The sequence below is a fragment of the Myotis yumanensis genome, unplaced genomic scaffold (genome assembly GCF_028538775.1).
Source record: "Myotis yumanensis isolate MYYU_CA2020_CCGP unplaced genomic scaffold, mMyoYum1.0.hap1 SCAF_6, whole genome shotgun sequence".
Taxonomy (NCBI): Eukaryota; Metazoa; Chordata; class Mammalia; order Chiroptera; family Vespertilionidae; genus Myotis; species Myotis yumanensis.
In genome coordinates, this window is record NW_027223757.1 from 62,069,910 (window position 1) to 62,088,117 (window position 18,208).

Below are 18,208 nucleotides of genomic sequence, written 5' to 3' on the forward strand. Positions count from 1 at the left end.
AGCTGTGTTTGACTTGGTAAAAATGTATCATTTGTAGTTTCTCCTAACCATTTAGATTCCTGTGGATTTTCTTATAAGCTTATTGGATGCTTGCTTTTGACTCATCTTCATTTTTCACTCTCATAACAAGTTGTTTTTCTATTACATTCTTATGGGAGCTTGACCCTTTTGATTTTATTTTTTACCTTAATCAATTTACATACCTGCTAAAGAAACATGAGCCATAAACTTGTGGTGAATTATGATACATTATGCAAATAAGATCTTATTTAAATAGAGTAGAGGACATTAACATATACATGAGAAGTAGAGTTGTCATAAACATTTCAATTTATTCTATTTTTTTTTAAAAAAGCCTTCTTAAGAATAATTCAGCTCTACCTGGTAGAATCATAGTACTTTTATCGTCCTAACCATTTTTTAAGTTATTTTGCTGCACACCTTTAAGTTTTCTCCAAACAACTTCTTGAAAGCTTATGTAGATTCTTTAGAGTTTCCTGTTTGAGAATCACATCTGGACCTAATTTCTCATGCACCTCCAGTGCCTTTACCTAAACCTCGAGATCTGAAACTCAGAGACGTGACCCACAGCACCATAAATGTCTCCTGGGAACCTGCACCTGGAAAAGTCCGAAAATATATTGTTCGCTACAGAACACCAGATGAGGATGTCAAACAGGTAGGATGGCGATTAGAATGGGATTGGAATCATTTGTTTTCCTAGCAGGTTTAACAAAAGAACCTAAACAATATAGTTGATAGGATGTTTTAAATATTGTCATTTTATTAATATAGTGTTGAAAAATTGTTATATTAATAAATCACTTTTTGAATATAGATAATATATTGGGCTGTCTTGAATTTATCATAATATATATATATATATATATATATATCACAATAATCTCAAAAACATCATACCTTAGAGAGTTATATAATTTAGGTGGTATTTCATTTTCATCCAATTGCCTCATATGGTTCTCTGCATTCTATGAATTACTAAAAAATGTCAATAATGTTTCTAAAAATAAAAGCTAGCAAGGGGATATTGGGGAGTTTGTCCAATAATAAGAAGATAGGACAATTGAAAAGGACAGAGAGAAAGGATGAATATGTTGTTAGAGGAGTATCCTTTTGACAGTGAATGTTTTTGAGTAAATATGGGGTGGAGAGCTGTTTCCATGACAACCTGACTCAAAGAGGGAGCAAATTGAGGGGCTTCTCCAGTGAATGGGTTTGAAACACGTGTGTGCTTGGGGTGGGGGCATTAATGTTGAAATCTTTGGCATACAGAAATAGCTTCTCTGGGAACCCAGTTATTGATTGTGCTGTCATTTGGGTTCCACAAAAGCTAATTTATCCACACATGCATTTCATTACGGGTTTCAATTTCAAAAGAGGTACAATGACCAGTGGGTGTCACAGGGTTCTTGTGCATAGCAATGAGATAATGCACAGGACAACGTTTCCAAAAGAAATCAGGCAGTGATGCGAAGTGAAACCCTTGAAAAATGATTCAGTTGTTTGAATCCGTAGGCAGTCATCATTTACCGTGTCAGATATGGCTCTAGTACATACTTCTTTTTCCCACTTCAGAAACACAGGAACTGTCTCCAGTTTCTGGACTCATGCAAATTGAAAACATTGCTTTCTTTGGTACCACGATTCGTATGCTCTTGTACTGAGAGTTTCAGTCAATAACAGAGAGATGCCCAAACTCAACCCTTTGTAAAAATAGCTCCACTGCTCTATTATAGGTAGAGGTGGACAGATCACAGACCAACATTCCTCTCAAAGACCTCACCTCACAGACCTTGTACACAGTCAGCGTTTCTGCCGTGTATGATGAGGGGGAGTCCCCCCCAGTGGCTGCTCAAGAAAAAACCTGTGAGTGGTGATCACGCTTTATTGGGTCATTTCATTTCTTAATGCTCTTTTTGGCCAGTATTTCATAATGTTTGCATTCATGGATTGTTTTTCATTTGTTTTCTTCTCCTCTTCTACCTTTATGTCCATTTTTAAAATAATTTCTATCCTAGTTATTCTATCAGCCACGGTGGCTAATTCATCTTCTAGATACTTAACTGGTGTGTGAGGGATTGGGGATGGGGTAGGGGAGATAGTACATTCTTGATATAAGTTGGACATTTTGTCTGGGACAGTTTCACTAGTTATCACGTATTTTTTGACATCTTACTGTATGTAAAGGGCCATGAGGGGTAACAAAATATAAGCATATTTGCCCTCAATCATTCATGGTTTTGTTGTGGAGATAAAATTAATTAACAAGACATAGGATCATGTAAGGAAGGAGAGGTATATGGCACTCAGATTGTATGCATTTGGATTTCAGAGGAAGGGGAGACTTCCACGGTGGGAAGGTCAGGAGATACGGAACACCCTGCCTCATCCCCCCTTCCCTGCTCCATTCTGTTGCTTCTTCGAGGGACCCTAGTTTCTCTCCTTTTCGTGGTACTTCCATAGCATTTAATCGAAGTATCATTGCCTGTCGGTCTGTTTTATTGATTCCACTTTCCCCTTGCTCCCTCCTAATGGAGGTAGAGACATATTTATTTTGTTCAACTTTGTATCTTCAGTGACTGGCACGTGCTCAGCCCATAATTTCCTAATTAAATAGCAGTTAATAAATCGAGGTCTAGCCCAGGCGGCATGGCTCAGTGGTTGAACGTCAACCTATGAACCAGGCAGTCACAGTTTGATTCCTGGTCAGGGCATGTGCCCAGGTTTTGGGGTCAATCCCCAGTGTGGGGCATGCAGGGGGCAACCACTTAATGATTCTTTCCTATCATTGATGTTTCTCTCTCTCCCTCTCCCTTCCTCTCTAAATTCAATAAAAATATATTTAAGAAAAAAAAAAGAAAATTGAAGTCTAGAGCCAGCAGTGTTCCTATGAAATATAATGGGAGGCACATATGTAATTCCAAATTTTCTAGTAGCCACATTAAAAAGGTCAAAATAAATAAATAAAATTAATTTTAATAATGTGTTTTATTCAACCCAGTATATCCAAAAGTTCATTTCAACATGTATTAGTATAATGATTATTAATGAGATTGTTCACATTTTTATCATGTATTAATTTTATACTTACAGCATATCTTAAAGCAGGAAAAAAGGTTAGGGAAAGCAGGGAATTTAGTATACCAAACGAATACTGTCAATATATGTTTTTAATCCTTAATAGTTTCTAATAACTGGGATACACCCAAAGTGCATCCTTAACAGATGTTTTGATGGCAAATGTGCTTGTGAAAGTGGTACCACTCTCTTTATTTCAATGGGCCTTTTCATTGTAATTATTAGAAACAGAGTTTTTGTGGCTCTGGGTTTTGTGTAGTTGGCTTTGGTTACCAGGAGATAGAGAAATAGCTGACAGTGAAAGTTCAGGGCTGGTGGCAGACATTCCAAACTGCTTGTGCTGCACACTCACCAGTGTGCCTGATGCATGGAGGGTTGCTTTCCTGGGATGGCAGCAGTCATCAGCACTGCAGGGGTTTCCTCTCTTTGGATAGGGGCAGTTACTGTCCGCTTCACCTTGTGCTTGAGGTTAGTGACTATAGGAAAAGCTTATGCACGGATTACTTCAATCATAACATTTCATGGACCACGAAGGATCGTGCACTCTCTCATATGATACGCCAGACTTTCTGCGTATGTGTCCTGCAGTGTGAAAGAGCCCGTGCTTTTCATTAAAGTCTCAAAAAGTTTGAGATGCAAAATGACTAAGAACCACTGATTAGGAGAGTATGACTAAATATTACCTTTTAAAAAAAATCCCCATTGTAATGGAATATAAACAATCACCTGTAAAAATAAATGATGAATCACCCGTTATACAGTGCTTCCAGTTTTCAGAGTTCTCTTTGTATTTTTCTTTCAAATGAACTGAATTGGGGAGATACTTGCTTCTAAACAATGTTTTCAGTCAGTTTTTCCATGTCCATTAAAAGAAAACAAGGCAGGCTCATTACATTAAATTAAATTTTGTAGATCATATTAAAAAATTAGTCCTGCCTTTTCTCATGACAGACAAGGTGCCAGCCCCAACAAACCTACAGATCACGGACGTAACCACAGAGAGCTTCAGAGGAACTTGGGATCATGCGGCTTCAGACGTCTCTCTCTACAGAGTAACCTGGGCACCTTTTGGAAGCTCAGATAAGATGGAGGTAGTGCTAACTCTTTTTCTTTTTTTTTTAAGTGCCCCATTTAATGATAGGAAATCTTGTTTTAAATAGATATTACCTATGTTGCCGGAAAAGCATCCTTTCCTGCTAGTGATATTTGAACTCATGGCATGAGTCAAAGCAGGGACATCTGGCTAAATCATGTCAACAAACTGCCACTGAGTGTATGATATATATGGTGACTTAATTTGTGTGGGTTTGTTTTTTCTTCCTCTTTCCTTAAGACCATCTTAAATGGAGATGAGAATACTTTGGTTTTTGAAAACCTGAACCCAAACACTCTCTATGAAGTTTCTGTGACTGCCATCTATCCTGATGAGTCAGAAAGTGATGGGTTGACTGGTAGTGAGCGCACAAGTAGGTGTTCAGCTTTCAGACATTGTTATTTTAAAATAAATTTTTAGAAAGAGCTATAGCTATATTACTAATATTTTTCAAAATTTCTTTTTTTAGTGCGTGTGAAACCTGCACCAACTCAAGGTAAGAATTTAGTTTGCTGAACTGAATGAATGACTGAATGATGAAGGAAAGAAGGAAGGAAGGAAGGGAGGAAGAAAGGAAGGAAGGAAGGAAGGAAGGAAGGAGGGAAGGAAGGAAGGAAGGAAAGAAGGAAGGAAAAGCACCATTAAATCTATTGCAAACAGGCTTTTTGCTTTTAAATTGCAAGGTGTTGATTGGGACCTATTTTAAACAGGACTTTCTAGAAAAACTTTGCTAAGGAGTTAGTTAGGATTCAATGACCAATTAGCTTTATATCTAGTGATTTTTACAGCTCTATTGATTTCCTAGGAAACAATGCATATTTTGGGGGATGCATTGTTCTGTGTGCTTACTATGTTTCTCAACTTTTTTTCAGCTCCAAAAAGTGGTCCACGAAACCTTCAGGTGTACAATGCAACCTCTAACAGCTTGACCGTTAAGTGGGATCCTGCTAGTGGCCGCGTGCAGAAATACAGAATCACTTACCGCCCTCCCATAGGTGAAGGCAGTGAACAAACGGTAATTTGTTTTATAAAAAACTCTTACTTGGACAAATTCTACTCTTTCCTCTTCAAACTCCTTTCACCCACAATATTTAGTTAGTCACACTTATTATTTTGAGAGATGTTAGATTTGCTGTATTAGATGGAAATGTTTGCTCCATGATGAAGATGCAGCGGGCATTCTCATGGGAGACGAGAATTGCTTTTCACAGTAGCCTCACAGCATCAGACATGTGCCTCAATGCATCCACATTTCCCTTAAGAACTACTCAGGTTGTGTTATTCATGAAGATATCTAGATTTTTTATTCTATTTGATTTTTCAATCCATATCTCTCTGTCCTAACCCAGTGCTAAAAGTTTCCTAAACTTCCATTTTTGTTTCTGCACGCCATAATATAACTCTTAGATCTGGTGTTTCCAGATCTAATTCATACTATTTGTCATTTTTATATTTATATAAATGGACTTTCCTGAGAAAAATGGTAGGACTAGAAACTCAGCCTCTCTTCCTAGTCTTCTCTTATTTAACAGAGTCCTTGTCCATTCACCTTGCTGATTTCAGTCGTCTCTCTTTGAACTTTCTACAGCTTTGTTTTTATGAGCCGTGTGACTAGAACTACACATATCCTAGCTCACAAAGCACCGTGATTGTTATACAGATGGGGTGATGCTTTTAGTGAGGTCCAGTATTTTGTTGACGTTGGGGGAGGGGCGCTATAATGTTTCCTCACGTAGCTTTAGAGAGAGACAGATGAGTCATTAACCCTTAATCATCTGACTTGCTGAGCTCCAGCAAGTGGGCCATACCTCTTACCAGTTTAGAAGGGTCTGCAGAGGTAGATGCTGGCAGGGGTGAAAGGTCTCTGGTAGTCTATAGTAGTAAGTGGGTTTAGCTGAACCAGAAATCCTTCCCTCCCCTTTGTGACTTTTGAGTTGGTCTTTTGAGGTTTCCATAGAACTTGACTTAGGTGGTTTGATACATTTGGATTGAAATATGTCTATTTGAGTAAACTAAATACCAACTGTATTCGTATAGCTTTTATAAAAAGTAAGATACATTTGATGGATTGATATTTTAATATCAGAAACATAACTTTGTCTGTGCCAGGCCAGATTTAGGTAAAACTGCATAGCAGGATGAACTTGACCTTAACATTTCTCTTAGCTGATGATCCCCTAGGTTTGCTACTGTTAGGGATCTTCTCATTTCAATGCTAGCCCATGAACTAAGGAAAGTAACAAATCACTGATGCTAGAATTATCTTGCAGAGTTGGATGGGAGAAGTAGGCAGGCTCCCTTCTGCTTAGTCATAGGCTAGTTCTATTAAGTGGATGCATCCAGATTTGCTAAGTATCAAAGGCTTGCTATGACATCGACACTTCCTTCTCATCACTTCAAATATTAAATTTATTAAAATTAGCCACTGTAGTTCAATTTGCTTCTGTTAGGATGACTACAGTGATTCACTGAGGTTTCCTCTGTGAACTTGGAAGGAACTTGGAAGGACGAGTGCAACGTAGGAAACATCTGGACGGTGCTAGCACATCCAGCCACCCACATGTGCACTCATGGTGGGCAGCGTGCCATCTTCGTGTGATTTTCATTAGTGTGGCACAAACATCTGAATTCGGTAAACTGCTAACAAATCATACAAACTTTCTTTCAACAAGATAGCTAGATGACCTGAAGCAACGAATAAAACACGAACTCTGTGATTGAAGGAAGTCAAAAAAGCATCATATTGCATGGAGATGACTGGGAACTGCTGCCTGAGTGTGTCCTGGCAAAGGGGCCTGCCACGTAGTTTACACAGCTAACGCTCTGAGAGTGGCCATGTTTGGGGGGAAACACCAAAAGCTTCAGATCTTTTGCTGAATCATTTTAATGTGTTTCTAAAGCAAATAAAAAATGTCTGTAAAAAAGGTAAAGATAATACTGAATGGTGCTGAGCCTCTAATAGTGTGCAAGTCCTTGAGATCTCCAAGTTCCTTTGTAGTTCACTGATGATTAATGCCTTTGTGGGGAGAGACCTGTGAAATGTGTTTTGGATGCAGTTTTCAGTGCTGGCGATGAGCAAGTTGAAATATCTTTTTGAGTTGCCAGTGTGAGGCTTAGGGTCCTTTATGTGGTTTAAGGTGTGTAGTGTATATTTAGAGTGATACCATACGATATCTCCTAAACCTTCACTGTTTATGTGTTTCCAGATCTTGGCAAGGGTCTCAAACAGCTCCCTTGTAGAAAAAGCTTTTTCTAACAGATTAGTGAGATGGAGAGAACAAGGTTAACACGTATTCCTGTTTTACTCAAGACCACAATAGGGGGAAGACAGAACAGTGTGCTTCTGCAGAAACTGAAGCCTGACACTCTTTACGAGATCACTGTGACCTCCCTGTATTCTGATGGTGAAGGAGGTCACATGACGGGAACAGGCAAGACCAGTAAGTGAACTCAGACTCCTTGTAGCTTCTTTAATAATTGCAATTGGAACGAAATCACATCTTTATCTGGAAACACTGAGGTGACAGAGTTTTGCTAATCTCTGAAAATGCATTAAAAATAATATTGATTTAATATCCTTGCTTAGAGTTAACTCTCTGTTTGCAGAGAAAGTCACTTACTATTTTCTAGGATTAAAAAAAAATATCTTGTGGTGAGATGAGACATGTGTACCAGGTTATTGCAGACATTCTTCCATTTATTCATTGCTTCAACAGATATTGGTGGGGTGCCTACTATGGGGTGCCTGCTATGTTCTAGGGCTCCTGGGAGATACCATTGAAGCTGTGTTTCATGTGTGCGTGGCTGTTAGGATCATACAGTGATGTGATTTCTGTGCATTCCAGAACCTCTGAACACTGTGCGGAACCTGAGAGTATATGACCCCTCTACCAGTTCCTTGAATGTTCGCTGGGACCACGCAGATGGAAATCCTCGTCAGTACAAGCTCTTCTATGCACCAACAGGAGGTGGCCCAGAGGAGCTGGTAATTGCTTCCTATAGCGAGAAATGTGCAGGTTTAAACTGTAGCCGAATGAGTGGAGCTAAAGGAGTTAACAGACTTGTTTTAGCATCCATGAAGTTTACATTCATTTAATAGAACTTGACAGCGTAGGATGGGGCCTTAGTGCCTGAGTGATAAGGAGATTGTGGGGAGTTGGGGCCAGGGGAAGCAATCATTCCAGAAGGGGGAGCTGAGGGTGAGTGTAGGGGTCTACAGAAGCTTTCTTTTTTTATTTTTTATTTTATTTTTTTAAATACATTTTTATTGATTTCAGAGAGGAAGGGAGAGGGAGAGAGAGATAGGAACATCAATGATGAGAGAGAATCATTGATCGGCTGCCTCCTGCCTACCCCGCAATGGGGATCGAGCCTGCAACCCAGGCATGTGCCCTTGGCTGGAATCGAACCTAGGACCTTTCAGTTTGCAGACCGACGCTCTATCCACTGAGCCAAACCGGCCAGGGCTACAGAAGCTTTCATAACCTCATGTAACAGTTTATAGGAGGGCATTATATTCCAATATTACAGAGCTTGCTTCTTGACTTGGTCTTGAGTTAGGATTTTGAGTATTCTATTATTTGAAGCTATTATTTATTTTTTACAAGTTTTTTTTAAATCAAGTGCTTTATGTTTTATTACAATCTTTAGGTACCAATCCCTGGGAATACCAATTATGCCATTCTTAGGAATCTGCAGCCAGACACCCCGTACACTATTACAGTAGTTCCCTCTTACACTGAAGGTGATGGAGGGCGCACCTCTGACACTGCAAGGACATGTAAGTAAAAAGGCAGAAAAATCTAGCCTTTTTATGATAAATTTTGCTTTTCTTTATAAAGGCCATATAGACCTATTAGAAAAAATTTGAAAAATTCAGAATATTAAAATAAGAACATAAAAATTACCCATAATTCACCTCCCAAACATCAACTGTTACTATTTTAGTATATGAAATAGAAAATTTACGATGGCATCTGTCTTCTGAGATAATAATTTCAAGATTTAGAAATGTATATACAATAATTAGTATGCCACTTTGGTCATTCTCTTCCACTGACAAAAAAAATCATTGAACTTTGCTCTGTGCTTTATAAATCTGTGTGAAGCCATGTTTTGTAATTGGCTGTATAGTGTGAATTATTGAAATCTGTTCATGACATTGCTTGATTGCACATTTCTCTGGTTTGCTGAAGAAGTGCCTTTTGGCATTAAAAATATGTGTGCTTTCCTTCGCCATTAACTTGAAAACCAGTGTATAGTGGTTTTACTGTTCGTTTGTTTTTTGTAGTATTGCTTACAGGTTTTTGAAAGTACTTATAAATATTTCTTTGACTTTAAAATATACTTTCTGATACCTGAAATGAAGCAAGTATGGATGGCTTCTTTTGATAAAAGATTAGTATTCTAGAAAGATGATGCTATTGACTTGATTACAGTTTGGGGTTAATATGTGGATCTAGTTTATGTTTTTCTAAGTCCCTATTGGGGCAGATAATTGATCTTCTTTCTCCCTCCTTTTGCCTTTAGTTTTAATCATAGAAGACATTCGTAGAATTGGAAACACTATGAAACTCCTCCTCTCTGTCTCTCCATTGCCCATGGTGGAAAACTGAAGCTTCTTTTCCAGTTTTGTGTTCCTTATCCCTTTATGGCCAGCCCAGTATTACTACAATTATTAGCTTGTTTGTATTGGCAACAACTTTGCTTCCATATAGATAAAGGCCATAATTGGCTCACATTAGCAAATTTGGATTTGGAGAGCGTTTAAATCTGCTTTTGTATAGATAATTAGGAGTTTAAGGAGGATAGTATTTCACCCGTTTACAGAGTATAAGTTCTGGAGAAATGATAACAAAAACTCCACATGTATAAACAGACTTAAGAAATATGCCTTGGCTTTTCCTTCCTCAGTGGTGAGAGGATTGCCGAGAAACGTCCAAGTGTACAACCCCACGCCCAACAACCTGGACGTGCGCTGGGACCCTGCCCCTGGGCCTGTGCAGCAGTATCGCATTGTGTATACCCCTGTGGATGGCACCAGACCCTCGGAATCTGTAAGTAACTTTGTCTTCTTAGAGCGCAGCCAGTGCATTTTGTAGATTCCACTGCGCCTCCTGCCTGGCTGCTGGCCCAGGACAATAAGCTATTTGTTGGAGTGGCACTGAGTCTCAGGGAAACTTCATTTCCTGATGAATGTAGGCTCATGTCTGTGTCATGTTGAGTAGCCTATGAGAATGCAAACCACAAACATGCCAGGGTATAATGGTTAAATGATTGCTTTTGATGAATTAAGGCAGGTGTATTCATTATAAAGTTAGTTAGCAAAAGTGAATTTTGGGGAAAATGCAAATTAGTAATATGAGTTAAAAACCCCAGTAATAAATTGCAAATTATTGCTAAACCTTGTCAAGATGGGCTTTTGTTGTAAAGTACAAATGTTTTATGAAACTTAGAGTATTTCTTTACTGGCTCATACAAATTGCTCAGTCTCTCCTCAATTCACAGCACTGTGTAGTTTTGCAAGTAGATTGATAATTTAGAAATCAGAAATTACTAATTTGAACAAGGAAAGTATCAGAACACTTAAGAAAAAGTAAATTTATAAACTAACTTTACTATAAGTCTGTATAAAAAGAAACAATAATGATAAACAATGATGAACAATACATGTGTTTTGTAAGAAAATTGACCTGCATGTTTCTGTGTATGATAGGATATATCTAGACAATGTTGTCCTTATCCATTGTATAGAGTTGCTCTCTATTTTAATACAGAAATTCTCCCCCACCAGAGTAGAAATCTCTTATGAATGTCTAACAACAGGAGGAGTATTCTTTGGGTTACTATCAACAGCCCTGGATGTTATTTATATTTGATAATCTTTACAATAAAGATAAATGCAAGATGATTGAAGTTACTGAAATCAAGTGTGAACTAACTTTGGAGAGGAAAGTTTTGAGGATAAATTGCATCTAATGGTGTGGGTTGGGCAGATCTCATTAAGAAGCACAGTAGTTGACTTCTGACGTGTCTGGGCTCAGCCTTTTATTATCAAAGTTATTATCCTGACTAATACAATACTTGATAAGCATATGGGTTGTCATCAGGCAGAATTTGGCACTTCCTCCCCTCCAGATTGTGGTGCCGGGAAATACCCGCACGGTGCACCTGGATCGGCTGATTCCGGACACACCCTATTCCGTGAACGTGGTGGCTCTCTACTCGGATGGAGAGGGGAACCCCAGCCCCGCCCAGGGCCGAACTCGTGAGGCAGAAATCCTTTCTTCACCCCATTCCCTTGTCACTCAGTTGGTAGGGCTTCTCTGGGTGAGTGAGGTGTGTGGTACTTAGCAAACATGAGGACTTGGCCTCTATATTTCATTTAACAGGAGGTGGTTATAGTGGTTAAAATCATCCCTTTCTTTCCCAGTCTGTGCATTTAGGTTCAGGCCTAGTTTTATGTCACTGGATGTTCAGCATGCAACTGTAGCTCTGAAATGCAGCACTTTCTAGGACTAGGTTTATGTTTTCATGTTAAAACTATAGAAGATGTGTGTTTTAGCATAGGGAGTGAACACCCTAGTGCAGTGATGGAGAACCTTTTGAGCTCGGCGTGTCAGCATTTTGAAAAACCCTAACTTAACTCTGGTGCCGTGTCACATATAGAAATTTTTTGATATTTGCAACCATAGTAAAACAAAGACTTATATTTTTATATTTATTTTATATATTTAAATGCCATTTAATAAAGAAAAATCAACCAAAAAAATGAGTTCGTGTGTCACCTCTGACACGTGTGTCATAGGTTCGCTATCACTGCCCTAGTGAATGGTGAAACACCTGAGAGTCACTTCCTTAATCTGGCCAGGGGAAAATTCTTTCCTACCCCTTCCCTCCTCCCCATGTCTGTCATGCTCACAGGCAGGCACATAACTCTATTGTGTTTTATTTGTTTAGTACCTCGGAGTGGACCAAGAAATCTGAGAGTCTTTGGGGAGACAACCAATAGCCTCTCTGTGGCCTGGGATCATGCTGACGGGCCAGTTCAGCAATACAGGATCATTTATTCTCCCACCGTCGGCGATCCAATCGATGAATACGTGAGTCTGACTCTCGTTTATTTGAGCATTTTGTAATCTGACCAGGTTGGAGTGTGAGCTTCAGCTTTCTTCTTTAGGACGGTGCTAGGGTTAGAGTTGAGTCCTTGACTTCTGTGTGTCAGTTACATTCTCTATGACTTTCTCTGACATGAGATTGGGATCACCTGAATGTGCCCAGTATGGCCTTCCATACTACAGAGAATCAATGTCTTTGGGCTCAATTTTTATTCTAAATATAGATGGAAAAAAAACTGTCTTATCGTAGGAAATGCATGTTTCTAACCACCTACCTATACCATAGGAATCAATTCTGGTGAAACATAGTACCAATTATTCTGAGCTAACTAAATTAATGGTCAAATGCTGTGACTATTACAATCTCACCTTTTCTTTAAATCTAATTTCTTTACAAGGTCTTTCTTAAATATCCAGGAAAATTGATCTCCCTTTTCTCTAAATTTAACATTTTTCAGTACACTTTTGTTTTGGAATATACATACTCTAATATTAGCTTCAAACTTTTTGAGTGTCATGTTTTATCTCTCCAGAACCAGAGTCAAGTTTCTGGTAGCATAGCCCTTATTATGCATGTCCATTTGTTATGGATGGAAAAAGTCAGCACTTGCTTTAAAATTCAGTGATAGCTGAATGGAAAATTACACGTAGTGCCGATTATAAAGCAGTTTTGTCTGTGGTTTGCAACTATTTTTCTACATACATTCTATTTGATCATTCTCCTTCCATTATTCCTATGTTATAAAATATTTCATCTACTTGAACTTGATATAAGCTTTAATTTTAGTCCCACCCCATTTTTATTAATCTGAAACACATGTAATTGCCATTTAGTGTTACTGATCAAAATGAGATGAGCCGGATTGCCACACTTGGTTTGCCAAAGCAAAGGCGCTCATGCCTTAGTGTTTGTTCAGCCCTCCCAGGTACAACTAAGCAATTTCCCTTCAGTTTCTGAAAACTGTAAAAATATAATTTCTTTCCCTTATTCACCATTTGTAAGCAAGGAACTCTACTCTGGGAATCACTGGCATAGTGATTCACATTATTTATGGAAGCAAAGCTTAGGGGGGTAGAGAGAGAGAGAGAGAGAGAGAGAGGGAGGGAGGGAGGGAGAGAAAGAGAGATATCTAGTTGATTCGTTTCCTCTTCATGGAGGAAGTTAAATGTATTTTCAATTTCTTCTTTTTCATCTTTTTCACATCATTAGCATCAGCCAAGCTGATACTCTTGAGAGCAGAAACCCTCACCAATGTATTTCCAGGGGCTGGTACCATGCCTGGATCACAGTGGGTACTTGGTACATATTTGTTGAAGGAGTACACAGAAATGCAACATGTACCAATGAGAGATGAAGGAGAAAAACATACTACTGAGCACTGCAGTACTCAGTAATGTGTACGGAGGTGTTGTACGCATTATTGCTTTTTATCCTCACAATTTCCTTCAGAGGTGCTAAGTCATAAAGCTGGTAAATGGCTAATCTGGGATTTGAGCCCAGATATGTTTACTCTAAAAGCATTCTCTCACGCCACACAGGCAGTGTGGACAGTCTGCCTTGCCATGCGCTATTGTGTAACAAAAAGAAAATATGAAGATTACATTACTGTTTATGGGAATCTATAAAACAATATTGTCTTTTGATCAAGTCCTCTAGCTGATAATAAACTTATAATTTAACTTCCTCTGTTAAATAGACCACCGTCCCAGGCAGAAGGAACAATGTAATACTGCAGCCCCTGCAATCTGATACTCCATATAAAATTACTGTTATTCCTATTTATGAAGATGGAGATGGTAGCCATCTAACAGGAAATGGAAGAACTGGTAAGTGTCTTAGACCTTTTACAATCTTTAAATGTTGCCTTTACCAGTGCCTCTCAAATACTACATTGGTATTGCATTAACTTTATATTAGGCATTGTATTTTGTCAAATTGATATGAGAACAGAACTTGTATTTTAACTGTTTAAAGGTCCACTTAAAGAAGAAAAAGGAGAAAAAAATCTGCATATTTTGCTTGGCTTGAGATAGTTTTACTTCTCCTTTAGAAAACGATTTCTCTCAATATTGTTTTAGTTTGTGTGGTGTCAGTTAAGCCTGTAGCTGCTAAGTCAATTTAGTATTAGCAAAAAATCACTCCACCATGATAGAATCTTAAGTCATAAATAATCGAAATGTTTAGCATTTGCCTTCTCTCTTTACAAATGTAGCTTTTTTACAAAAATATTTTTTTCTATTGTACCAAGTACTTTACAAAGAATTACCAGTGCTGAGGCCCCCTCCCCCTCTCTCGCCTACACTGGTGGCAGTTGCTTGGGGTTTAGAGCAAAGGTTCTCCAGTTTGGTTGCTCATTGGAATCACCTGAGGAGCTTTAAAAAATGCTTTGCCTGGGAGCCAGCCCCAGAGTTACTGATGTAACTGGTATGAGGTGTGCATACGCTGCCGATGCTCCAATGGGCAGCCAAGGCTGAGAGCCACGGCTTCAGCCTAAAGGCATGCTGGGGAATAGGTCTGGGTTCTGTTACTGGTAAGTATTGGCATTCCTTTTTTTTTTTTTTTTACTTTGTTCAGCATGATTTCAGGATCCTTACTATGCTCAGTTGCCCAAACTCTTTTTGTGCTTAAATGACTTTGGCAACACTATAGAATTTGAAAGACCTACCATTTACAAGCTCTTAAGAGAAAAGCAAGACTAGAGTGGTTTCAGCTCAGTCTCCCAAGACCAGGAATTTATATGTTTATTGACACCTATTGTCTATAGGACTGAGTCAAAGGAGACTCAGTTTAGTGATTTGAATTTAAAATCAAGATGACTTAATTTAACAACTTCCCATTTTTAAAACTTCCCCTTAGGTTTTAGAATATATTTTGATATTTTTCAGGGGAAATGGCACATTTCAGAATTTTGTGCTTATCAAAATATATTAAAAAAATCTTTCCTAGATATTGAATTTTCCAGGAAGGCTCAAAGCCATTTCTAGTTGTTCTTCTGAAAAAGTTTTTCAAGATGAATTCCTTATTTGTGTAATTTTATGAATAATAACTCAGCATCTACTTCACATGCTGCCTAACTGCATTGATTTTTAGCACGTGGAGCTGGAGGCAGTGCCTGTGATAGTTTGAGGGTTTACTCTTCAGTGGTCGGCAAACTGCGGCTCGTGAGCCACATGTGGCTCTTTGGCCCCTTGAGTGTGGCTCTTCCACAAAATACCACGTGCGGGCTCGCACGTACAGTGTGATTGAAACTTCGTGGCCCATGCGCAGAAGTCAGTATTTTGTGGAAGAGCCACACTCAAGGGGCCAAAGAGCCACATGTGGCTCGCGAGCTGCAGTTTGCCGAACACTGCTCTAGGTTATGTTCATGGAGAGTAGAGCAGTGCTGGGAAAGAACCCATCTTAGTCATGAGCTATCTGTATGGTCTTGGGCAAATCATATCTTATTTATATGATTAGGTGGTTGGACTAGATAGTGTCTAAATTGCTTGTTGGCTCTAATAATCTACTCTCTAATGTTCTAAAAGTGGTATGAGATTTCCTATTTTCTGTCATTCTGCGTCATATAACAGCTCTGGAAATCACCAGTTCCCGAGTCCATTTGAGTTGCAGTTTGATTTTGAAAAACTCCTAAGCTTTCTGTTGAACACTTTAATATCTTTTGTTTTCTAAATAAGGAATTTATGGGATATCATTAAATTTCATGCATGGGATTATACTATTAATACTTATAATCTATGCTCATCAAGTTCTTTGCTCTCCCCGTATGTCAATAGAAGGTCAGTAACGTGTGCCAATTATTTGTTTGCAGTGGGACTACTTCCACCGCAGAACATACACATCTCTGATGAGTGGTATACAAGATTCAGGGTATCTTGGGATCCTTCGCCCTCTCCGGTTCTTGGATATAAAATTGTGTATAAGCCAGTGGGTAAGAAAGCACCTTTATCATCATATAAATGCACTGGAGAGTTACTTGGTATGAGGGTATTCTTTGTTCCATTCCCTATGGTTAGATTCTACTGACAATTCAGTTATCATATCAGTCTTCTTTGATCAGAGGTGTTCCTGGAAATAGCATTTTAAACCAATGATTTCTAGTATCATTGTTACTATGGGTGTAGATGAGATTTTCATGACTAAAAATTTTATCTGGTCCATCAAATTGCGCATATTGAAAATGTTTGTGTTCAGACATCCCAATTGCTATTATGATTATGAAATAATGCATATTTAATCAATACAAACTTCTGTATTTTCCCCACGATGTCAAGGTTTTATTCCTTTTGGGGCATATGTATTTTAGTTTAATTTATGACAGGCTTGCTTTCAATTTCCCATTGATCCTGGATAAAATCTTTATTAAATTATTTGCTGTATTTCTGTTTTATCTACATGCTTAGAACAGTGGAAGAAAATACTCTTTGTACTAAATTTGCTAGGGCGTCTTCCATGCACTAGGAATGGCATGAGCTAGCAAACTTTCCTAGGAAAACATAGAGAAGGAAAGAGAAAGGGAAGGTGAGCTTGTGTAAGTAATGGAGAGAGAACTTAAAGGAGGAAGAGATGTTCGTAACTGTGGACCTTCCGTCACTAAGCTTATGGAATGAGGTCCAAGATGGATGTTCTTAAATCATCTCTACAGTACATTAAAGATGTTAATTTAGCACCTACTATGGGCAAAGCACAATGCTGGCAAAGGAGGCTCAGAGAAGAGGTTTGTGATTCTAAGGTAGCTGTTTGTGTGATTGATTAACTCCTTAAAGGAACAGTGATCACATACCTGCTGCATTCCAGGTACTGTGCTATGCTTTGAAAATCAGAGGGTAAGAATCCAGTCTCTGCTTACAGTTTTGTATTCACCATATAATGTGGTTTGTTCTATAGTGAACAAGAGCATATGGGGCTTTGGAATTAATGCTGTTAATACTATCATTTGAGTATAAGTTAAGGCATTTTGATTTTTAAAAAAATTTGAGATTAGTGATAACATATATCTATGTATTTTCGTGATTGTTATTAAAGGTTCCAATGAGCCCATGGAAGTCTTTGTTGGAGAAGTGACCTCATACACGTTACACAACCTCAATCCCAGCACCATTTATGATGTAAATGTTTATGCTCAGTATGATTCTGGACTCAGTGTCCCCCTGACGGATCAAGGCACTACATGTGAGTCATGTGTCTTTGCATGGTTGTGAGAAAAAGTATAGTACAAATTACCAGGTCAGCCTGTTTTAATATTATTTCTTCTTAACATATACATGTTTCCTCAGTGATAAGTAGGTGATCCTTTTGTGCCCAGCTAAACAAATCTATAAGTAATATAATTCAATATACAAATATCAATGTATGATGAGATGTTTATTTCACAGAAATATTATATTTTGAATTTTGAAAGATTAAAAATTATGATTTCATTTCATCATGAATGATCTGTAGAATTAGAGTTGGGGTGCAAGGAATTTTTTTTGTAGTTTTTCTTGACATTTGATGTTAAAACATTCATTACCTAAATGCATTGATTTAATTGAAAGTTTTCCCAGAAATGCCATGATTATTGATTCAGCCCAGATAGAATTTGTTATCACCAAGTGCTTTAATAACCACTTAAGGACTTGGCAGATTGCCTTTTGGAAAAATTTCTTATTTTCCATGAGATGTCTTTGACATTTGTAGTGTTGAGAGGGCCTATGGGATATTTCTTTCCCCTTGAAAATCAGTGATGGAAAGGAAGACCTGTTTTGGCTGCACCACATTTTCATGTATGTTTCTTATACGGAAACAGCAAGATTTTAGACATTCTTTTTTAGCCAAGTGGAAGTTCTAAAATTTTGTTATGATTAAAAGTGTGCTTTTCTGCCTTTATTTAAAAAGTAAATCTATTATCTTTCTTTCTTT

At 38.2% G+C, this 18,208-nt stretch overlaps 1 protein-coding gene across 3 annotated transcripts in view; it reads left to right on the forward strand.

Moving 5' to 3' along the window:
* Positions 1–18,208, forward strand: part of COL12A1 (collagen type XII alpha 1 chain) — a 111,620-nt gene that overhangs the window by 52,743 nt on the left and 40,669 nt on the right. For all 3 annotated transcript variants that reach the window (XM_070418228.1, XM_070418226.1, XM_070418227.1), the window contains 15 exons: positions 543–679; positions 1,758–1,887; positions 4,051–4,190; positions 4,433–4,565; positions 4,662–4,688; positions 5,065–5,207; positions 7,503–7,632; positions 8,038–8,177; positions 8,843–8,972; positions 10,106–10,248; positions 11,330–11,459; positions 12,152–12,294; positions 14,007–14,136; positions 16,119–16,238; positions 17,333–17,479. In XM_070418228.1, coding sequence (XP_070274329.1) covers positions 543–679; positions 1,758–1,887; positions 4,051–4,190; positions 4,433–4,565; positions 4,662–4,688; positions 5,065–5,207; positions 7,503–7,632; positions 8,038–8,177; positions 8,843–8,972; positions 10,106–10,248; positions 11,330–11,459; positions 12,152–12,294; positions 14,007–14,136; positions 16,119–16,238; positions 17,333–17,479 — 1,923 coding nt within the window. The remainder of the gene's footprint in view (positions 1–542; positions 680–1,757; positions 1,888–4,050; positions 4,191–4,432; positions 4,566–4,661; positions 4,689–5,064; positions 5,208–7,502; positions 7,633–8,037; positions 8,178–8,842; positions 8,973–10,105; positions 10,249–11,329; positions 11,460–12,151; positions 12,295–14,006; positions 14,137–16,118; positions 16,239–17,332; positions 17,480–18,208) is intronic.